This window comes from Populus alba, chromosome 8 (assembly GCF_005239225.2).
Source record: "Populus alba chromosome 8, ASM523922v2, whole genome shotgun sequence".
In the NCBI taxonomy this organism is placed as follows: domain Eukaryota; kingdom Viridiplantae; phylum Streptophyta; class Magnoliopsida; order Malpighiales; family Salicaceae; genus Populus; species Populus alba.
Window position 1 is genome coordinate 16,624,719 of NC_133291.1, and position 25,312 is coordinate 16,650,030.

The 25,312-nt window shown below is 35.5% G+C and overlaps 1 protein-coding gene across 1 annotated transcript; it reads right to left on the minus strand.

Moving 5' to 3' along the window:
- Positions 1–21,295: 21,295 nt before the first annotated feature.
- Positions 21,296–22,079, minus strand: LOC118039468 (monothiol glutaredoxin-S2). The gene has a single exon (XM_035046177.2). The coding sequence runs from the start codon at positions 21,922–21,924 to the stop codon at positions 21,619–21,621; it is 306 nt and encodes a 101-aa protein (XP_034902068.1). The 5' UTR covers positions 21,925–22,079; the 3' UTR covers positions 21,296–21,618.
- Positions 22,080–25,312: the final 3,233 nt, after the last annotated feature.

The following is a 25,312-nucleotide window of genomic DNA, read 5'->3' on the forward strand; positions in this document are numbered from 1 at the left end:
TCCCAAAATAATTTAATAAGCTTAAATAACAATCAATACAATAATTCTGAAGAAAAAATAAATACTTGAATTTGAAAGAATTACAATGATAACGTTACTTCTTATAACTTTCTAATGGAGATGGTATGTATCCCTCTTGTACTGAAATCAAGAGTTAGTTCATACTTACTGGAAAATTAACAAAAGCAGATAAGAAAAGAATGATTTTTTGACCTTTGTTTCAACCGTGTTCTACTTTATTTATTCTCTTCCTGGGCTGCCAAATTTCTTCAGGATTTTAGGCTAATTAGAAGTCCTTATACTACTTCATTTCATCCTTTTTTATCTGGTCCTTAAGGTTGGATAAATCTTTTAAAATTTATGTTTAAAATTGACTTTGTTGCTGTCATAACTCTGTTGTAATTTAGACTCCACTACAACTTAAACTTTGTTTCTAACTTGTTTTTTTTTTGAAATATCTGACTATTCCAGCTGTATTCTTTCATTTATAGGATGTTATAGGATTAATTTATACCTTTATTAGATCCTAAGGACTATTGTTTTTATGTTAGACTCTCAGCTATAGTGGGATGCTCAACATTGTTATATTTCCCATCAGATCAGGAGACCCATCTCGTCCTTCATATTGCATCCGGGTTTTTGCTTTCAAAAAGATTTTATCTAACTTGGATTCCTTCATCAAAGTTATAGTCCTTGATGTGTAGATGAATCATCTAATTTTGATATTTTGTTTGAATATCTGGTTGCGAGTAGGATTCTAGCCCGAGTTTGCAGGTCTGATTAGAGGTCCAAATGAGATTAGATTTTTGCCCATAATACCTTCTTAGAAAGTTTGACATAGTAAACATACCTAGGTCTTTGCATTTCTAAGGCAATTTCCTTTACATGACTACGACCACATTTTACTGACTACAACCACTTCTCTTCAACTCTTATTTTCTCATTAATGTTCAACTTCTTTTTGTTGGTGCACATTTCTTTGAGAAATTTTGCATATCATATAATTTGCATGATCGAATCCAACAATAGAGTATTAACTTCAACCTTCCAAAAGCTTTCAAGAATAAGGGAATTTTTAGCATGTATATTTTTCACTATTCATGCTTGATTTTTAAATATTTTGGACGTGTTGCATAAGTTAATTAGAATTTTGGATCCCCTTTTGAACTATTGACCTTGTGGTAAATTAACATGTTTTCAGATACTAGATCACCGAGTAGGTAGAATCCAGCACTAAAGCTGAACATGATTGATTTTTGGGCTACAAAGGAAACTATACAACTCAGTTCCGGGCGTTCGTCACCATTTTCAAATATCTAAGATGAAGATCTACAAAACATATGAAGGGTATAGAATTTAGTTTTGCTGTTTTGAAGCCCAAAGAGCGAGTCAAAAAACAGGGATTGAATCAGACCCGAACATCTGCACTCCAATTGTTGTCTCAGGTTATGGCCAATATATCAAGTCTTAGAGGTCCAAAAATTACAAGATTAGTGTCGTTGGAAAGAAGATTCAATTTTATACAATTTCTCTAGAAATAGAGATCTTGGAATTCGTACGTTTTCTACCTCAAATTTGGCCTATAATATTTGGATAGGAAAGGAATACAAAACAGATAAGGAAATTTTCTTCTTTCCATCGGGGGGTAGAAAGGCCAGAATATAAAAGAGAAAAATAGAGATCAACTAGGGTAATAGAGAGACATAGTGAGACCTTAGAATACACCAAAAAGAAGAGAGGAGATAGAATAAAGGAGGAGACAAAAAGCAGAGAAAAATAGGGGTTGAAAATCAAAACTTGTTGGAAGACACCTAGCTACTTTTTTGCCATTCTCTACTTTTGAGTGATGTTCATTGTATCAAGTTTGTTTCTCTTTAATTTAACTATGGAGTAGACTTTTATTCTAGGATTTTTTTTTATGTAACCTTACTATGAACATGTGAACTATTTCTTTGATTGAGTTAATTCATTAGTCGTTAAGTATTTTATTCTTTGTTTAATGCTTGTGTACATTTGACCAACGTTTGCATGATTTGGGATTCAATTTGAGACTGAGAAGTGATTATTGTTTTAACTAGTGTTTGAAATACCTTAAGAAATCTATAGGATAGAGATATCCTAGGAGCTTTTGTAATCGTTAAAGGTTTTACGGTACTTAATATGTTTTGACAAGTTTAGGAATTTTGTAAAGTATATGAAGTTTGCTTATTGAGATAATTCATTGATACTCGAGTGAGATTAGTGTTTAAATTAGAAAAACCTGATTATGAATGCTAGGAAGAATTAATTCAATTGAGAAAGTTCACGTAGGAATAGTTACGGTAAGTTAGAAATTCTAGAATCCATCATAATTGAATTCACTAATATTTAATCAATTGGTTGTTTGTTTCTAATTATTAATTTTTGTTTTGTAACTATCTCATTCAATTCCTTAAATAGATCATAATTTAATAGACTTTGGTAATTATTAGTAATTTTTGCAAATCCTAGTGGGACGATACTCTACTCATCATTTTATTACTTATTATGATTTGTGCACTTTCAAAATTAATAAACAAGTTTATGGTGCTGTTGCCAGGGATTTTAGATAAAACTACTAAGAATATCAATAGGAGTTGAATTTAATCTAATTTGATTGCGTTTTGCCTTCAACTTTTTAGGTGTGTTGTTTGGTGTATGAGAAGTAGTAAAAACCAGTTGTTGCTGTCTTATAATCCTAAGATTGAGAGAATTACAAAGGGATTAAGAAAGAAAATGCGAGAGACTCAAAAGAACTTAAACATCATGGTAGACAATGAAAATCCTTAGCAAGACACACTGCATTGAGAGATTTTGCTCTCTCATAAGTGACAGGAATTCATTATGTTATCAGGAAACTAAGGATTGAGTCAATAATTTTGAGATCAAACCAGCAATATTACAGATGATTTTGACCTTAATTCAGTTTTATAGGCTGCCAAGTGATGATATTAATGTCCAAATTGCAAGTTTCTTGGAAATTTGTGACACATTTAAGCATAATGGCGTTACTAATGATGCCATTCGCCTCAGATTATTTCCTTTTTCTTTACAAGATAGAGTAAATAACTGGTTAAACTCCATGCCTACAGACTTAGTCATCAGTTGGGAAGATTTAGCTCATAAATTTCTTCCTAAATTTTTCCCACCAGTTAAGACAACAAAGATGCGCATTGAAATCTCTAATTTCACTCAACTTGAGAGTGAACCACTATATGAGGCATAAGAGAGATATAAGGATTTGCTTAGGTGATGCCCTTACTATGGACTGCCAAAGTGGATGTAGGTGCATGATTTTTACAATGGATTGAATGCCACTATAAGAACACTAATTGATGCAGTTTTAGAAGGAGCTTTTATAAGTAAGTCATAGGATGATACTTACAACTTATTGGAAGAAATGGCCATGAACAATTACCATTGGCAAAATGAAAGAAACATACAAAAGAAGACTGTTGAGGTGCATGAAATTGATGCAATCACGACATTAATAGCTCAAGTCCATTCACTTACCCAACAACTAAAAGCCACTTAACTAACAACAAATGCCATCCATACAACGTGTAACTTTTGCCATGGAAATCACACAAGTGAAGAGTGTCAAGTTGGGAACTCTTTCTCTCAAGCACAACATGCTCATTTTGTGTCAAGTTACAGTTGGTAGAACAACCCCTACAGTGCAACATATAATCTTGGTTGGAGAAATCATCCTAATTTCTCATGGAACAATCAAACTGTCATGAAGAATCCATCAATTCCATCCTCAAGTGAGCAAATGAAAGAGAAATCAAAACTTGAAGAAGCTATACACAATTAGTAAATAACACCAGCAAATTCATGACTGAAACAAATACCAATTAATTAAATTCAAAATTTAGAGGTTCAAGAGGTTAACTAGCCAACATGCTGACGGGTAGACAACAAAGAAATCTACCAAGCACAACTGAAATTAATCCTAAGGAGCAATGCAAGGCCATAACCTTAAGAAGTGGAAAAAAAGTAGAGTGGACTACTAGAAACAAGAGTGCAAGCAAAGAAGAAAGGGAGCAAGTGGCCAAAGCACTTCAAAACATGAAAAAATCTGACCCTTTACAACACAAGAAATAATGCAGAGAATTCCATTTCCATAGCGACTCAAGAAGAATAAACTTGATAAGCAATTTTATAAATTTCTTGATGTGTTTAAAAAACCGCATATTAACATCCCTTTTGGAAATACTCTTGAACAAATGCTAAGCTATGTGAAATTTCTAAAGGACATCCTTTCAAACTAAAGAAAGCTAGAGGAATATGAGACCGTTGCTCTCACTGAGGAATGCAATGCCATTTTAGCAAAAGAAATTGCCTCCTAAACTTAAGGATCTGGAGAGTTTTACTATACCATGTTCCATTAGAAATTCTATATTTGAAAAAGCTCTATATGATTTAGGTGCAAGTATTAATCTCATGCCTTTATCTATTTTTAAGAAACTTGGTTTAGGTGAAGCAAGGCCAACCATGGTAGCACTGTAATTGGATTACTGGTCACTAAAGCATCCAAGAGGAATAATTAAAGATGTCCTGGTAAAAGTGGGCAAATTCATCTTTCCAGCATCATCATACTGAATATGGAAGAGGATAATGAGATTCCTATCTTACTTGGCTAGCCATTCTTGGCCACTAGAGGAGCTTTAATTAATGTGAAGAAAGGGGAGCTGTGGTTAAGGGTGAATGAAGAGGAGGTGATTTTAATGTGTTCAAAGCCATCAAACAGCCAGATAGGGGAGGAGAGTTGTTTCAACATTCAAGTGGTGGACTCCTTAATTAATGACAAATTCAAGCATCCAACTGACTCGCTGGAAGCATGTCTGGTAAATAATATACTAGAGAAGGATGCTGAGATAGCAGAATATACATGTTAGATGGACTCTTTTGAACCTAATCGCATAAGGTACTTTGAAGATTTGGGACAAGCACCACTAAAAGTAGAATCAACCAGTGAACAAGCACTGGTTTTAGAACTATAACCTCTATTAGAGCTCCTTCGGTATGCATATCTTGGAGAAGCTTCCACTTATCCTATGATAAGCTTTTCCAAAGTTGAGGAAGAAAGATTGCTAAGGGTGCTGAGAAAACATAAGGTAGCTCTCGGGTGGGTATTGGTAGATATCAAAGGCATTAGTCCCTCCATTTGAATGCATAAAATTCTGTTAGAGGATGAAGTCAAGCCAACAGTGGAACATCAAAGAAGGCTTAACCCGACAATGTAAGAGGTAGTCTAGAAAGAATTGAAATGGTTACATGCTGATGTTATTTATACAATCTCTGATAGCTCATGGGTCAGCCTAGTTCAAGTTGTTCCAAGAAAGAAGGAATAACAGTGGTAAGATTTGTATATAACAAACTAATACCTACTAGAACGATGACTAGATGTAGGATTTGCATGGATTACCGAAAGCTCAACAAAGTAACTCACAAAGATCACTTCCCCTACCATTCATTGATCAAATTTTGGGCAGGTTAATTGAGTATGAATACTATTGTTTCCTAGATGGTTATGCAGGATACAACCAAATAGCCATCACACTTGAGGACCAAGAGAAGGCCACTTTCACCTACCTTTATGGTATTTTTGCTTTCATAAGAATGCCTTTTAGGTTTTGTAATGCACCGGCTACCTTTCAAAGGTGCATGATGGCTATCTTTTCAAATATGGTGGAGCAGATCATTGAGGTCTTCATGAATGACTTTTTTGTATTTGGAACTTCTTTCGATGACTACCTTGCAAAGTTGGCATTGGTTTTGGAATGTTATGAAAAGACAAACTTGATATTCAACTAGGAAAAATGTCACTTCATAAAGAAAGGTATAGTGTTGGGGCACTGGATTTCAAAAAAAGGAATAGAGGTAAACAGAGTTAAAATTGAGGCAATAAACAAGCTTCTGCCGCCAATTACAATAAAAGGGGTTAGGAGTTTCCTTGGACATGCGGGATTTTATAGGAGGTTCATCAAAGACTTCTCTAAAATATCCAAACTGCTATATATTATGTTGATAAAAGACACGCAGTTTTAGTTTGATGAAGAATGCAAGACAACCTTATGCTATTGAAAGAGAAGTTAGTGACAACTCCTATTGTAATTGCACTAGATTAGGAAAAACCAATTGAGCTGATGTGTGATGCAAGTGATTATGCAATTAGGGCAATCCTGGGGCAGTGGAAAAACAACGTGTTTCACACCATTTACTATGCTGACATAACACTTAATGACACTCAGCTCAATTATGCCACAACCGAAGAAGAGTTGCATACTGTGGTATATGCCTTTGATAAGTTTTGGCCTTATCTAATGGGAAATAAGGTGTCGGTGCATACTGATCATGCTGCAATTAGACACCTAGTGTCCAAGAAAGACGCCAAGCCCAGACTCATCTGTTTGATCTTGTTACTGCAAGAATTTGATGTAGAAATTAAAGGTAAAAAAGGGGACTGATAACATGGTGGCAAATCATCTTTCATGGCTAGAATTGACATAGCAACTAGAGCCTAAATTCACAATTATAAATGAAAGCTTTCCTAATGAAAGAATCTTAGCAATTTCCACTAAAATTTTTCATTCCTTAATATGCAGATGATGTCAATTTTCTTACAAGTAAGATCATTTTGCTAGATTTTTCTTTCCAACAAAAGAAGAAATTTCTTATTGAAGTCAAACACTATTTTTAGGAGGAGCCAATACTAAGGAATGTCTTTGTATAGAACAACATTCAAAATTTAAAGCTAGATGATGCACTATGGGTATATAAAACAACATTCAAAAATCAAAGCTAGATGATGCACTATGGGCGTATAGAATAACATTCAAAACACCTTTGAGAATGTCTTCGTATCGATTAGTTTTTGGGAAAGCATGTCATATTCTTGTTGAATTAAAGCATAAGGTATATTAGGCAATGAAATAAGTGAACATGGATCTACAGGTTGCAGGTGAGAAAAGAATCATGTAACTTAATGAGATGGATGAATTTTGTAATAAGTCCTATGAGAATGCCAAGATATACAAGGAAAGAATGAATGCATGACATGATAAACACATTGTATGTAATAAGTTTGTCCCTGGTCAATAGGTATTACTCTTCAACTCACAGCTTTGCTTGTTTCCTGTTAAGCTTAAATCACAGTGGTTAGGACCATATATAGTTGTTAAGGTATTTCCTTATAGAGCAGTGGAGGTCACTAATGATGAAAAGGGAACATTCATAGTGAATGGGTAGTGTTTGAAGCATTATAGAAATGAAAAGTCAATTGGCAAGAGGGATGATATCCCTCTCACTTCATCTTAGTAAAATGGAAAAGTCGAGCTAATAACTATAACTAAGCGCTGATTGGGAGGCAACAAAAAAAAAAAAACCTTATTCATTTCATTGAGTTGTGTAGGGATGAATTGTATAAGAAAATAACCAGGTGCAATAGGCAACTCACTCCCACATAGTCAAAGGTAAGTATTCATAAGCCTTTCTATTCTTTATTTTTCCATTGAGGACAATGCGAAATTTAAGTTTGGGGGAGACATTGCACACTATCACTATGAAAGACGTTACACATTAGAACTATGAAAACAAAGGGTGAAAGTGATATGCATTTAAAACCAGCTTTGATATTTTTAGATGCTTCATTATGTTATCCATGATATTCCTTGGCTTAGAATATATAATATCTTATAAAGTTGGATTAAGCAAGATTATTTTCTTTGGAATAATTGAAGTACACCTTTCTAGCAAATTCATGTGAATTGTGTAGTTATGCATAAAAGATAAGTGTGATGTTTCTTTCTTATTATTACCCTTTGAGCAAATATTAAAACAAGGTTTAAGTAAACAGGAGTGATAATGGGTATGAAAGTGAATGAATAAGTATATGATGCGTATTTGCTCCAATGTTTTGAGTTGCTTAGTAACTAGGAGTATTCATCACAAATGTTTACTTTTACGTCAAACGATAGCTTAAAATATGAGTATCCAAATGCATTTTAAGTTTGTGACTTATTAAGTAACCGGGTGCATTCATCACAAATGTTTGTATTCACGTCAAAAGATAAGTGATAAATTTTTTTTTAAAATCGCCTTTGTCAAAAGACAAGTGAAAGTGTGCTGTTGCTCTTGAAATTGGCTACCCTGTTTGTATTAGTGAGAAAAAGTAATGGCAGAATGATTGTGCATGGTTCAAGGATGCTAAACATATGAAACACATGAATAAGTTGGAAGTTTGTACGACGGTTTGAACTAGGAAAGCAAGAATGCTTAGTTTTCCTATATCTAATATTGTCTATGAACTAAGTCAAGAAGTGAATGTTTGCATGAGGGAGCCCTTTGAATGTGAAAGTTGAACTTATCATGAGCTTTTATCCCTCTGCTTTTATGGTTTCCTTTTTGCTTGAGAACAAACGAACATTCAAGTTTAGGGGTATTTGATAAGGGAACCTTTAACATGTATATTTTTCACTATTCATGCTTGATTTTTAAATATTTTGGATGTGTTGCACTAGTTAATTAGAATTTTGGATCCCTTTTTGAACTATTGACCCCATGGAAAATTAACATGTTTTTAGATACTAGATCACTGAGTAGGTAGAATCTAGCAGTAAAGTTGAACACTAATTGATTTTTGGGTTGCAAAGGAAGCTATACAACTCAGTTCTTGACGTTCGTCACAATTTTCAAATATCTAAGATGAAGATCTACAAAACATATGAAGGGCATATAACTCATTTTTGTTATTTCGAAGCCCAAAGAGCAAGTCAAAAAATAGGGATTGAATCAGACTCGAACATCCTGCACTCCAAATGCTTTCTCAAGTTAACTCTCAGAGGTCAAAAAATTACAACATCGGTGTTGTTGGAAAGAAGATACGTTTTCTACAATTTCTTTAGAAATAGAGATATTTGAATTTGCACGTTTCCTGCCTCAAATCTGGGCCACAATATCCGAATAGGAAAGGAATACGAAACGGAAAAGGAAATTTTCTTTTTTCCATCTAGGTGTAAAAAGGCTAGAATATAAAAGAGAAAAACATGCAAATCCTCATAAATTAATTTTTATTTCATAAACTATCTCATTTGATTCCACAAATAGATCATAATTTAAAAGACTTTGGTAATTATTAGTAATTTTTGCAAATCCTCGTGGAACGATACTCTACTCATCATTTTATTACTTATTTTGATTTGTGCACTTGCGAAATTAATCAACAAATATCCTACTGTCTTTTCCTTCCTTGCTTTCACCAAGTGCAACCAGATTCTTAGTAATATGAAAGATGGGTTTATTACCTACCTCACTAGCTAGTGCATCTATCATTTTAGGGGATGTCTGTTCTGCTCTTTTATTGCTACTCTCGGTTGCTGTTGAACCTAATGTTGAATCTAGCATGGTAGTCTACATCATGATTGTTGTTGAATCTGGTAGTTGGGTCTTGGTTCCTATTAAAGCTTGCGTTGTGGTCTACACCTTAGTTGTTCTAGAATTTAACGTTGAAGCTAATAGTTAGGTCAACACCTTTTTTCCACATCTTAGAGTCATAGCACTTGCATTTTCTCTTGGGTTAACTCAGCTTGAGAAGGTAACCTCCCTTTATTAACTTCAATACTCCTCACAGACAATGCAAGTTGTGAAATTTAAGTCTCCAAATTATGGATGCTTGTTTCCTGTTGGAACATTCGAGTATTTATGGCTAAAGATTTCACAAATTCATCTAAATATATACTTGAGTTTGATGCTTGGTGAGGAGGAAAAGCTGACTTGTTGTGGACATCGGGCTGAAAGGGTTGCTAGTTTGGGGGTTGACTGTACTTAAGGTTCGAGTGATCTTTTCAACTGGGGTTGTAATGGTTTGAATATGGTTTGTATTTCCTTGGTTGACTACACCTGAGGGGTTGCATCTTCATGAAGTTGTGGGCATATATCAATAGAATGTTTTGGAATCGCATAAATGCCATACACTCTAGATTGCCTAACTTGTTCTAAGGCTACTTATCTCATGAGAGAAGATAGTTTTTAATGTTGTGTCTCAATATTAGAATGCATTACCTCATTTACCTTTCTAGAGGAGTGGTTTGCTCTGATTCCAAACTGTTATGAGTTTGCTATCATTTTAAAGATCAAATCTCTTGCTTCCACATGAGTCTTTTTTACAAGGGCACCACCACTTGCAACGTTTATCGTTCTTCGATCCATGGGCAACAATCCTTTATAAAAAAAATATTACAGCAATAGTTGGTTAGAAATTTGGTGATGTGGGCAACTTGCGCATAATTGATCAAAACTTCCCGTTACTCATATAAAGTTTCCCTATTGTTTTGGAAAATTCCACTAATTGCTTTACGAATTTTTCCAGCCTGTGAGGGTGGAAATAATTTTTCTAGGAACTTCTTCTTCAAATCATTCGATGTTAGTATTGACCCTAAATAAAGGTAATAAAGCCAGTCATTTGCCTTGTCTGCTAAAGAGAATGAGAAAACCCTCAATTTAATTTGTACCACTATCACTCATTGTGGTTTCAAGGTTGAACAAAGAATTCCTTCAAGTGCTATATTAGTATTTGAAAATTCAATGCATAAAAGCTGCTAGTTCATGTTGAGAGTTGCGAACTCCTTTAATATTATATGTTCTACCATGTTTTCAGAAACTTCTACTTCTCCTTGGTTTTTAGATTTGCTGGTTGAAAGCATTAAGGTTTGTAGGTTCTTCTCTCGCCTCTTACCCTTTCTATTTGCTCATGCAGTTCTCTCAACTTTTAGATAAGAAACTAATTTATTGTACGAGAAGATATTGGCATAAATCAGTTCACTATTAAAGGAAAATTAGATTAAAAAAATTCCCTAGCTACGACGCCAAATTTTGATCGTTTTTCAGAACCTCTAAAATATAATTCTGACTTTTTTATCACAAACAAAATAATTTCTTAGTAAGATCATGAAAACCAGGTCAAACTCGAGGGAAATTTGGTTTAATCTTCCTATAATATACTAAAATAAAAAATAAAGGGGGGGGTTTGATCAGAAATTTAAATAAAATTAAAATATAAAAGGAAAATGTAAGAGATAATTCAGTGTTATATGCTCTGCTCAAAAGGGATTTATCCATTTGATGAATTAGATTGATCATCGAAGTAAAATAAATATTTTTTTAATTTAAGAAAATACTAAAATTCCTTTAAGCATGGAAGATTGAGAAAGATTAAATTAATTAGAAAAAAAAACTCCTAATTAATTCCTTGATGGAAGCAATTAAGAACAAAAGAAAATGATCAAGTACTATAAGTTACCGTTAAAAAGCTTAAGGATTTTTACATGTTTTATTCTTTTAACTTGAAAGTTAAAGCAAACAAATTCAATTATTTTTCTTTCTTTTTGATACAAATCAACAATTATAGATTGAAAACTTATAAAAAGAAAAGCATGCTTACCACAAAAACCATCCAAAAAGCTTGAATGAAAATAGTAGCTTACGTACCAAATTCAAGCAAAATAAGTACTTTAATGTCCAAAAATAAAGTTATAAATATCCCTTATCACAATTTAAAACAATAATGGAACAAAAATCCTCTAAATTATAGCAAAAGTTTAGTTCATATCTACTAGAAAATGAACAAAAACAGAGAAAAAAGAACTCTATAAAGAAGAAGAGGAGGCCTTCTTTCTACTGTGATTTGCTTTCTTTATTCCCTCCTTAAAGTACTATCATTTGTTAGGATTCTTCTCCGAATTATGAGCCCTTAATGTTACTTAATTCCTTCTTCTTTATCTAGTCATTAAGGTTGGTTAAATCCCTTACAATGTATATTGAAAACTGACTCTGCTGCTATCACAACTCTGTTGTAATTTAGACTCTGTTGTGACTTAGACTTTGTTTTTGATTTGATTTCTTACAATATATGACCATTCCAGCTGTATTCTTTAATTCATGAAATGTTAAAGGCTTGATTTGCTCATTTCTTGAACTCTAAGAGCCACTATTTCCATGTCAGACTCTTAGCCATAGTGGGATGCTCAACACTGCTAGTTTCTTCATCAGATCAGGAGATCAATGTCTTTCTTAAGCTTGCATCTAGATTTTTCCTTTAAAACAATTTTATTTGACCTGACATCCTTTATAAATGTTGTTTTTTTTAATGTGTACATGATTTTGAGCTTTTGAATCATATGATTTTGACATTTAAGGCTTAAGATATTTATGTTTAAATCTGTATTGTGAAAGTAGAGAATCCTGTTGTAAGAAGAATTTTTACTCGATTTTGCAGGTCTGATTAGAAGTCCAAACAAACTCGGATTTTTACTCATAATACCTTCCTAGAAAGCTTTATATGTATATTTTAACTTTGATTCAACCCACATGTAAATTACAAAACTCTAACTTGGTGAAAAGCCTACCACAAGAAACCAAGTCATAAACATAAAGAAAACATTGAATCTCTTATCTATTAGTAATTAATTCAAAAAGTCTTTTTGGCATACCAAACTTAATAAAAATAATTTTTAACAAGCTCAAATAAGCTCAAAACATATTAAAAAGCATAATGTAAAAAGAATAAAAACAAATGTATATTTTGCTTTTATGAATATTTATAAATGATATTTAAATATATAGTATGTTGGTTAATCTGAAAGCTACATACTGCCAAAGAGAAAGACATGAAGATTGTACGAATATATATATACATATATATACATATACATACATACATACATACATATGTATGTATGTATATGTATAGGGATAAAAGTTAAAGGAAGAAGTCTTCTATTCACGCAATTAACTCATGAAACCCTTCAAAAGACAAACAAATATACCCGAGAATGAAGACTTTGTCTTGCATGAGAAAAATGGGCAGAAGAACTGATGCGGACCAGCCCAGAAACACCAGCAAGGACCCATTACATGTTCCAAATGGACTAATGACTCGGTCCAAGACAAAGACATTGAAAGACGCATTGAATGCATTGGTTTTGAAGGTTTCCACCAAGTCAGAATTGGAAGGTCCATTGGAGTATCAAGAGGAGATCCTAGTACATCTTATCCATGTGCAAGAGGGGTCTAATACAACCTTATTTGGGCCATGAGATAAGGGCTTTATTTTATTTTGTTAGCTACAGCCCAAGGCTTGTTTGGGCTTAATTCATACTTTGTTTTAAGCTAGGATCCAAGGCTTGTTTGGATTAAGTTATGGGCTTTTCATTTTAGGGTTTTGGGCCAGTTTTGAGTGGACCTCATATAAGTCCATAAAAGGGTCCATTAGGGTTAACTTTTCAAGAACTATTTAAACTCATGTAGGTCAAAATTTCGGCAGCTTTGATGATTATTATTTTGAATTTTTCAGTTTTAACGTGTGAGAGTGATTCTTACATTCTTCAGTTCTTGAACGAACTGAATCTGACTTATCGAAGATTAACTGGCTTCGTGGCGTCATTCTACTCATTCCAATAGTGTTGGTGCCTTGGGGCAGGTTTTCATTGTGTCGCACTCATATCAGACCTATTTTGGCTTTCCGGGATCAGATCTCAATCTTGATTGTGGGTTGCGTGACCACGTGATCACGAGGTTCGCATTAGTTGGTATCAGAGCTAGGCTCCGAAACAAGGTCATATCATTCTGTTATTTTTGTCTTTTTTTAGTGTCCCTTAAGTTTTTCAGTGTTTGCATCCATCTTCTTGTTCTTCGTGTCTGTGTCATCTAAGCAAAAAAAAAAAAAAAGGTTTATATTTCATCTTGTTACTGTCTCTAATCATATTAGTTTGTTAAAAAGAAAAAAAAATCAGAAAGAAATAGAGAAAAGAGTGATTAGTTGAAATTTGAAGGATCATTCAATTTTTGCCGCAGAAACACAAATCTTGGTGAACCATAAGCAAACCACCTCGAAATCAATTTAAACTTCATATTCAGTCTATTGGGGGTGGAATCGCATGATATATCAAAGTTGGGCTTATTTTGATATTATTTGCTTGAGGTTTTAATTCGAGTTTCAATTTTGCCTCAAAACACTACTCTTAGTGAACCCTAGGTAAAACACCTTGGAATCTATTGAAACTTCATATTCTGAGTATTGGGTATGCGATTGCACCACATATTAAATTTGGGATTATTTTGATATTGGTTTCTTGAGATTTTAATTGGAGGTTCAATTCTGCCGCAAACTTTTGAATATGTGAAGGAATTGTATGATAATGACTCTGACTTTGCTGAGATTTATAATGCATGTGGACATTCAGCTTTCGGTAAGTTTTATTTGATGGATGGTTATTTGTTCAAAGAGAATAGATTGTGTGTTCTTGCTAGTTCTTTGCGGGAATTGCTTGTTCGTGAAGCACATGGGGGTGATTTAATGGGTCACTTTGGGGTTGCGAAAACCTTGGATGTATTGCATGAGCATTTCTATTAGCCAAAGATGAAAAGAGATGTGCAACGAATTTGTGAACAAGTGCATTGCTTGTAGAAAGACAAAATCTAGAGTACAACCGCATGGACTATATACACCACTACCTGTGCCTACTGAACCTTGGGTAGATATCTCTATGGACTTTGTTTTAGGTTTACCTAGGTCAAAGAAAGGTAGAGACTCTATCTTTGTTGTGGTTGATAGGTTTTCTAAAATGGCGCATTTCATTGCATGCCATAAAACAGATGATGCATCTCATATTGCAGACTTGTTCTTTAGAGAGATTGTATGTTTGCATGGCATTTCTAAGAGTATAGTGTCAGATCGTGATGTTAAGTTTCTTAGTTACTTTTGGAAGACCTTATGGGGAAAGTTGGGAACTAAACTCTTATTTTCGACAACATGCCATCCTCAAACAGATGGACAAACTGAGGTAGTGAATAGAACATTATCCCAACTTTTACGTGCTGTAATTCAAAAGAATTTGAAAAGTTGGGAAGAATGTTTGCCTTTTGTTGAGTTTGCTTATAATAGAACTGTACATTCAACTACTACTTTTTCTCCTTTTGAAATTATTTATGGTTTTAATCCACTAACTCCTATGGACTTAATTCCTTTACCTTTTGAAGAAAGGGTAAGTTTAGATGGTGAAAAGAAGACAAAGATGGTGAGAGAACTCCATAAGGGAGTTCGACTACAAATAGAGAAAAAGAACAGACTTTACGCTTCTAAAGCAAATAAGGGACGTAAACTGGTTGTTTTCCAACCCGGTGATTGGGTATGGGTGCACATGCGTAAGGAACGATTTCCTAACCAAAGGAAATCAAAATTACAGCCTCGTGGTGATGGTCCTTTTCAGGTTTTAGAGAGAATCAATGACAACGCATACAAAATTGACCTTCCAGGTGAGTATAGTGTTAGTGCTACCTTTAATGTTGCTGATCTTACTTTGTTTGACACAGATTTTGATTCAAGGTCGAATCCTTTTGAGGAGAGAGGGGATGATGCGGACCAGCCCAAAAACACCAGCAAGAACCCATTACATGTTCCAAATGGACCAATGACTCAGTCCAAGACAAAGACATTGAAAGACGCATTGAATGCATTGGTTTTGAAGGTTTCCACCAAGTCAGAATTGGAAGGTCCATTGGAGTATCAAGAGGAGATCCTAGTACATCTTATCCATGTGCAAGAGGGGTCCAATACAACATTATTTGGGCCATGAGATAAGGGCTTTATTTTATTTTGTTAGCTACAGCCCAAGGCTTGTTTGGGCTTAATTCATACTTTGTTTTAAGCTAGGATCCAAGGCTTGTTTGGATTAAGTTATGAATCTGATGCTCTATCCCCCTCAATGGTGGTAATCCGCTAGGAGTATCGTCGGGGAACACATCATCAAATCCCTGCAACAAAGAAATAGCAACACCAGGCATAATATGATCAAGATCATTAGTATTAAAGTAAGCCTCTTTTTACACAAGTAAGATCATTGGCTTGTTAGTGAAAAATGCAGATCTGACCTCACCCCTCTCTAGCATAAAAATTAGGTTGTTTCTTTAGTTTTTCCACACAATTCTCATCACACTTGCTGACTTTCTTCACTCCTCTTGTCTTACCTCCACTCTCGGCCAGATTTGGGTGTTTTTGAGTTGTGGTCGAATGGTTTGATTTGTTTGGAGTGTTGGCCGAATATTTGCTTGTGTTTGGATGGGTGGCCGAATGGGTTGTAGTGGTTTGGGTTTTAGCCTAATCTGATGGTCTTCTCTCCCCTTGTTCCTCACCTTGATTTTCTCTCCCCATCGCCTCATGCTCACTTTTTAGCTTTATTTGATCATCATACACCTGTTTGGGTGTAAGAGGTATAAGAGTGATGGTTTTACCATCTTTTACAATGGTATACCTATTTTTAACCCCATCATGAATTGCCTTCCTATCATATTGTCATGGTCTCCCCAACAAGATGTGACTTGCTTGCATTGGTACCACGTCGCACAGAACTTCATCAACATATTTCCCAATCGAAAATGGAACCACAACCTGTTTAGTCACTTTCACTTCGCCACTATCATTTAGCCATTGCAATCTATATGGTTTAGCATGCTTAGCAGTACACAAATTCAGTTTACTAACAAGGGTGGCACTGCAAACATTAACACAGCTTCCACTATCTATAATTAAACCACACACCTTTCTTTGTACATAACAACGCGTATGGAAGATGTTCTCCCTTTGTTCATTAGTATCATCTTCTTTGACCTGAACCTAAAGTGTTCGCCTTATAACCAAGGACTCCTCAACCGGTAATGCTAACTCATCCCCATCACTATCCTCCAATGGTGGCATGCCTTCACAATCAGAACTGTCACTTTCAGATTCCACATCACCATTATCTCTAATCATCATGATTCTCTTGTTTGGACACTCTGAAGCATAATGTCCATGTCCCTGACACCTGAAACATTTAACATCACGAGTACATTTAGGTTGAGTTTTAGATTTACCTTTGGCATCAGTAGGGACATCAACTTTAGCCTTTGGTGGTTCAGTTCTAACTCATCATACAAGGGGTTTGGGTACCTAGACATAAGAGAACGACCTATAAATTGAGTATTAGTGTTTTCATAGTCTTGTATTACCAAATATTGAATTTGAGGTCATTTCGAGATCGTTTGGTCTGGGTTTCAATTTTGTTACGTAAAAATTGCGTAATAGGATAGATTTGCGTCAAGTTTGAGAACATGATCTATACTGTTTAGGTTTGTCTTAATCTTTTTATTTCTATTATATTTGGGTTATCTAGGAGTCAAGTAATTGTTTTCCCTAATATTCGCTTTTGTTTTATTTCGTGTCTTCGTTTCGTCCACAATTCGCATGAATTTGCATTGCTACTCGCAAAATCGTAATCGTAGTTTCGTTTTGGTTTGTTTTCAGTATATTGTTTTGCTTCTTGAGTCTAAAAATTATAATTAGAGTGGGCCGCGAAAGCTACTGACTTTGATTTGTTGATTTCAGTTCCTAAAGAACCAAAAGAAAGCAAGTTGTGAGGTAAAAGGCGTAGAGAGCTTAATAGAGTGAAAAGCCTTGATTTTATTTTGTGTGATACACGAGAGATGTGAGGATATATTTTTGCTACTGACCAAATTTTGCAGATTCAAAGAATGTCTGAAAACAACGAATCAGCGACACAAAATGTTGACGTAGCTTTCCAATTGCGATCCATAGGCCAGCAACTTGAGCTGTTGTCTAGGACATACAAAGATCTGAAAGATAAGGTGAATTCGATAAAGCAACAGAATAGTGGGGCTGATCGCCGGGGAAATACGGTCCGTATGGCGACACGGAATGTCATATCTGATTTTGAAGAGTTTGTTGATGAAAACGTAGATGGGGGTGAAGATGACTATGATTTTGCATCAGCTGGCCAAGGAATCAGGTCTGGACCGAACAGGTCTAGGAGGAATGTGAATTTCCGTGGCATGAGCACTTATGAAGATATGGATGGGGACTTGGACACCATTAAACTGAAAATTCCTAGCTTTCAAGGTAAAAACGATCCGGAGGCTTATTTGGAGTGGGAGAAAAAGGTGGATTGGATTTTTGATTGCCATAGCTATTCTGAACAAAAAAAAGGTGAAATTGGTGATAATTGAGTTTACAGAGTATGCATTGATTTGGTGGGATCGGATTGTGATCAGTAGGAGGAGGAATGGCGAGCGACCCGTTCAGACTTGGGGGGAGATGAAAGTCTTAATGAGGAGACGATTTGTGCCAAACCACTATTATAGAGACTTATATCTGAAGCTCCAAGGTCTGAATCAAGGTTTTAAGACAGTAGATGAATATCACAAAGAGATGGAGATAGCAATGATTCGGGCTAATGTTGTTGAGGATAGAGAAGCCACCATGGCTAGATTTCTTAATGGGTTGGATCAGGACATTGTTAATGTGGTTGAGCTACAACACTATGTGGAGCTAGAGGACATGGTTAGTCATTATCATACAATTCCTTCACATATTCAAAACCTAACAATCTAGTATTCATGGTGTGTAAAAGAACATACCTGCGCGAGAGTGCATCAGCTACGATGTTCTCTTTCCCTTGCTTATACTTGATTACGTAAGGGAAAGTTTCAATGAATTCAACCCATTTTGCATGCCTCCTATTCAACTTACCTTGTCCTTTCAGATGTTTCAAGGACTCATGATCCGAATGGATTACAAACTCTTTTGGCCACAAGTAATGTTGCCATGTCTCAAGTGCTCTTACCAATGCATAGAGTTCTTTATCGTAAGTTGGATAGTTCAAGGTCGCTCCACTTAACTTCTCACTGAAATACGCAATAGGTCTCCGATCTTGCATCAAAACAGCACCTATTCCTATTCCAGATGCATCACATTCTATTTCAAATGCTTTCGTAAAGTCAGGTAAACCCAAAACAGGTGCAGAACATAATTTCTCTTTCAAAAGAACAAATGCCAATTCTTGTTCCTCCCCCCATTTAAACCCAACTGATTTTTTAACAACTTCATTTAAAGGGGCAGCTATTGTACTGAAATCTTTCACAAAACACCTGTAAAAACTAGTTAACCCATGAAAACTCCTTACCTCACTTACCGATTTGGGTGTAGGCCAATCCCGGATGGCCTTAACTTTCTCCTCATCCATCTCGATACCCTGTGCAATTACAACATAGCCAAGAAATACAATTTTTTCCATGCAAAAGGCACACTTTGTAAAATTAGCATACAATTTCTCACTACGCAACACACTAAGTACATTACGCAAATGATCAAGATGCTCAGTTAAGTTCTTACTATATATCAAAATGTCATCAAAATACACAACCACAAACTTACCTATAAATGCACGCAAAACATGATTCATTAAGCGCATAAATGTACTAGGTGCATTTGGAAGTCCAAACGACATTACTAATCATTCATACAAACCATGTTTAGTCTTAAATGTTGTTTTCCACTTATCACCTTCTTTCATCCTAATTTGATGGTATCTATTTTTCAAGTCAATTTTAGAGAAAATACAGGATTCATGTAACTTATCTAACATGTCATCAAGCCTAGGAATGGGATGTCTATATTTTACCATTATGTTGTTGATGGCCCGGCAATCAACACACATCCTCCATGTTCCATCCTTCTTTGGCACAAGTAGCACGGGTACAGCACACGGGCTCATACTCTCACGAATGTAGCCCTTTTCCATCAGCTCATCAACTTGCCTTTGAAGCTCCTTCGTCTCCTCGGGATTGCTTCTATAAGTTGGTCGGTTAGGACCGAGTCATTGGTCCATTTGGAACATGTAATGGGTCCTTGCTGGTGTTTCTGGGCTGGTTCGCATCAAGAACCCAACGTCGCAAGACGAAGCCCGGTAAGCCTATCTGCGTCTGTATCAATTTGATTGAGGCTGGTAAGAAGGTAAAGCCTATATATATATTGCGACTGCATTGTCTTTATCGCACGTCAATTAATTAAGAACCCCAACAACGCATTTTGCAGAGAAAATGAATAGCACAAGTGGCAGAATAATATCCAAACCTTTTCTCTCTCGATAAGCCACAAAGATAAAGCATAATGAAGGCAAAAACCAGCCCAAATGGTAGGACAGAGCAAAGAAGATAAAGGAAAATAGTTACCGGAGGAACCAATAAAAAAAACGATCACTATGCTGCATATTCTAGCAATAACATATCCATCGCCTTCCATTGTTTTCTTCTTATCATCCAACATAAATGTTTCCTGCAAAGAAATAAATCAACATATTCCCCCGCAGCGGTAGCGAGCACAAACACCAGCCTCATAGTTTCCGGCCCCTGCATATACCATGAACAATCAGAACCCGAACTATCCACCATGTCCAATGCGCAGAAGCACCCAAAGGTAGCTCCCAGAACACATACAAAATTTGTATGCAGCATACAGAAAACCTGGAACAGGCAGAACAAGCAAACCCAGGGGGTGGAAGGAAGCAAAACAGAGTAATACCTGGACTCCCTACTGTGAAATCAAACATGGAGATCAGAAAACCACGTTATGCAACCCAAACTCCACCCCCCTCCAATTGGCATCTCCAGATCAATCACAAAGTCTGTTTCTAAAGGGTTGAGTCGCATCTTTTTCCATCAAAAGATAACCGCCCTATCACAGCCTCACCATATCTGCTGACACCTTGTTTCGCAGGAACATCGGCCATGTGATTAGTGTACCTCAGGGTATGAGAGTAAGATACCGAACACATGAAAGAAGCGAACAATATTATCCAAACCTTCAACACTGTCTTCAAAGTACGTACGAATTAAGCCCTTGTATTACATGATTCAGGGGAATTAAGCTCGGGATCAAATCTGATCCAAGACACTAGCTATTGGTTGGATACGATTTTTGTTTTGTTTTTTTTTTTTTTCTTAACTGTAAACAACAAGCCAGACTCATGATCGAATTCATTGGTCAGGCCAGATCAGGCTTTATGACGATGAAACCCTCTAGGTCTAGCTAAAATAAACTAGTTCGCTAGGTCATTTCACCCACTCAATACAAGAATGCAGGATATTAGCGACGGAATAGTTCTCATTAATTACTACATCATTATTCGCATTAAGATTAATTCATGTAACATTTAGCGTAGGTAAATTAACAGGATCAAGATCTAGTGCTTTTGCTGGCATTTGAATGTCTTGGTTTCTCTTGCTGGAAATTAATTTTAGTATCAGTTCCTTGATGTTTGTTCTTCTTCCTCTGGCCGTATTGGTCTTATACATATGGCCAAGGCCTCATTTAAATATTTTTATTAATAATGTTGATCACGTTCATCAAAAAAGAAAAAAATTTAGAACAAAAGGCATTCATATCTTTAAATTTATGCAAACTGCGATTTTATTAGCCAAAAAGCACATATATAATAGTAGCATTGCATTACAAAAAGGAGTAGAAGTACGTAAACCATCTCTCAGCACAAACTACACATAGTAGCTAATACTCAATATACTTAATTACACATCCGACACCTATAGTATGATTTATAACATTATTGCAAGCTATTTTATATATATATATATATATATATATATATAGATATATGCATGAGCATACATGTATGTTATGAGTAACCAGAACATGTTTCATAATTTATTTGGTTAGTGCCTGATGCGTAGCTAAGTTAGCTCATCGATGGATCAAACCCATAACGCGCCAGCACGTTTAAGCATTGGGATTAAGGAACGATTAAGGTGAAGGCTCATCACCTCATTGGCTCCACCCACAAGTTCACCTCCAATGAACACGGCCGGCAATGTTGGGCATCCAAACCTTGAGAGTGCTTGCTCAATTTCCCTTCCTCTAGGCATCTCATCAAGCTCATGGACAGCCACGCTCACCCCAAACTCATTGAAGAGAGTCTTGATGGTGTGGCACATACAGCAAGTGCTCTTGCTGAAGATCACAACTGGTCTCTCGGATGCCAAATTTGTCACCCTCTCCATTTCCAAACCAACGAGCAAGAAACAAATGCCAATGACTCAGCAAGTTTAATTACAAGCTAGCTAGAAGTCTCAAAACCGATCGAGCAGGAGAGAAACAAATGATGTAGCTCGCTAGTAAGGAATATTGTGATGGGCAGTTAAGTTTTTTTGTTATGAGGTGCTTGATATCATGAGACTCGTTTATATAGGGTTAGATTTGAAGGTTTTGGGTGGATTGGCAATGGTAGAAAAGAGAAAAAGATTTGATTGCGAAGCAAAATAAGAATGTTCTGCTAGATATTTCGGACGGTTTCTAAAATCACTGATCGATTGATACATGACACAAATAGAAGTGTGACACTACACAAAAAGTAATTGCACGATATAGATGAAGAATCTTTCATACGGAAAATAGAGACGTCTCCTTTGTACGGTATTTCACATTATCAAAATAATGACAATATGTAATCTTACACATGCAAATTGTTCTGTAACTTCTATCCAAAGTTTGATGATCTATGTATTAAAGTGCATTTTGATCAATTTCCTTTGCATGGAGGCATATGTGCTGAGTAGTAGAAAGAAGTTGGATTTATCCATTTGGGACCTTTCTCTGATTGTGTTAAGATTCGCATCCAATTCATCAAGAATGGATATGTAAGTGAGGGAGAAGGTCAGATAAAGGACTAGCATGCATACTCTTGAATGTTCATGATTTTATCTGTCATAAATAGATTTGTGTTCCAGCTTATAAGTAGGTAGAACCACTTTCATGATCTTTGCTCATTACTTCTCCATTTAATGCTTGCAATCCCTAATTAACAAACTAAATTTGGATGGCTGTGAAATGAAAATTTATCAAGAATAATAATAGAACATGCATCAACCACAATTTCTAGCTTGACAGAAACTTCTTCTAGACATGCAAGAAATCCTTTTCTTTCTTTTCTGGGTGCTAATGAGCTAAGCCTCCCCTCGCTTTCGGGCACAAAGATTTTTTGCCACTTACAGTGACTATTCACGAAAAGATAAGACAAATGCCGAGAGGTCCCCAACACCATCCTTTCTTTTTATATTTTTTCACATCACAGTTCCCTTTTTTTTTCATTTGAATTATTTTCTTCAGTAGTTATTATATATACAAACAGAGAGAGAGATCTATGTGTATTTATAAAAAACACTTAAGTTCAATTAAATTGTTTAGTGATTAAGAGCCACAAATAAGATTTTTATGTCTAAACAGCTTACATATCTTCCATAAAAGAATAGCTATAATTATTAAGTAATGATCAATTAAAATGAAAATTCTATTGCTATCTATAGAACATGATAATCTAAGTTGCATAATAGATTTTTAATTTTTATATATAATATTTTTTTGAGAACTCTGCTGAAAATTGGAGATGGTATTTCTGGTTCCACAAGAACCCCATTATTAACTTCATATAAAGTTATTTCACTTTCTTCTTCCTCTTCTTTTCATCATCACCCATTCGAATCTTTGTCGTATAATTTGATTGCAATGTAAAAAGCATACAATTTGATGTATATGGTGTTGGGTTTCTCGCATATTATACACGTAGGGAAAATCATGAATCAAAATTATTTGGGAGTTCTTAGAACTACGTTAGACAGATCTAGAGTTATATAAGGATTTATTACCTAAAGATTTGATCTTATTTAGCTTTGAATAACTCTTTAAAGGCAAAGTTATCACATATCACAAATTATCTAATTGTTCAACCTTTAACAGTAATCCACACAAACCACCAATAAGAAATCTTCTAAATTCCTATTTAGGAGAAATAGATTGTTATATCTAGAGTGCTAGCTATTATAGAATATATAGCATGTATATATTTGAATAGAAAATTAATGTAGGACCATTCTAAAGTTGCAATCCCTGCAGTTATTGTCGTGTTCTGCCACATATATATATAAATAGGAAAGGTTGGCTAGGGCACAAGCCATTCTATTATTCTTAACTTGGTTTCAGAGCCCTAAACAAATTAAAACACTTTCTCTTCTCTTTGATATGGACTTCTCAACCCAGCCACAAGCTACCTCCCTCTTTGCAGCACCGACGATGCCAGCTTCCCCTTCTGCCGCAACCCTACCTATTCTGGTGGCTATCTTGTCTTCTTTGGTCAGACACCGTTACAGGTTTGATGAAGACATCGGTGAGTTGATCATGAGAGGGGATAAAATGAATTTGAATCTCTTTTTTTGAAACCCAGTCACGAAAAAAGTAATAATCTACCTTAGCATGCTTAGTGCGAGCATGGAAAATAGGATTCACGGAGAGATAGGTAGCATCAAGGTTATCACACAAAATGGTAGGAGTAGAGATGGAGGGAACCTGGAGATTTGCTAACAAATATTGAAGTCAAATGACCTCAACAATACCGTTTATTAAGGCTTTATACTCAGTCTCGGTAGAGGAGTGAGCAACTGTGTGTTGCTGGCCGAATTTCCATGAAATTGGTGTCTGACCAAAAAAGACAAGGTAGCCACTCATAGATTTGCAATTATCAATACTACTAGCCCAATCTGCATCTGTAAAACCATGGAGAGTAAAAGAGGAATCGCAAGTGATATGAAAGCCATAAGATGTCGTACTTTTAAGGTAGCGTAAAATGCCTTTAACAACAGCCCAATGAGAGTCTATAAGAGCATGCATAAACTAACATACTCTGTTAACAACAACGCAGATATCTGGGCGGGTGAAGGTAAGATACTGAAGAGCACCCACAATTTGACAAAACCATGTGGAATCAGAGAATGAAGTATCTAGCAATATAGTAACTTTTGAAGGAGACACTGGAGTGTTAATGAGTTTGCAATAAGTCATATCAGCCCGAGTGAGGATGTCAAGAATATATTTGTGCTGACGAAGCATCAAACCCATACTTATAGACTGAACTTCAATACCCGAAAAGTAGTGAACTACGCCTAAGTCATGAAGCTTGAATTTAGAGCTTAGTAATTGGATTAGGCGATGGAACATAGCAGAATTGCTATCTATAAGTAGGATATCATCAACATACTAAAAGATAAAAGATATTAGTGTAATAAGACAAGATAAACAGGGAGGAGTCAACCTTCAAGGCAAGAAAACTAATAGAGAGCAAAAAATCACTTATATGAGTGTATCATGCCCTTGGTGCTTGTTTTAAACCATATAATGACTTGTGCAATCTACACACATGAGATGGAAGAGTAGAGTCAACAAAACCTGGAGGTTGTTTCATATAGACATCTTCAGCAAGAACGCCAATGAGAAAGACATTATGAATATCAAGTTGATGAATCTTCCAATTGCACGAAACCGTAATGGAGAAGACTAATCGGACGGTGGCTTGCTTAATAACTGGGCTGAAGGTTTCAGAATAATCAATGCCTTCTTACT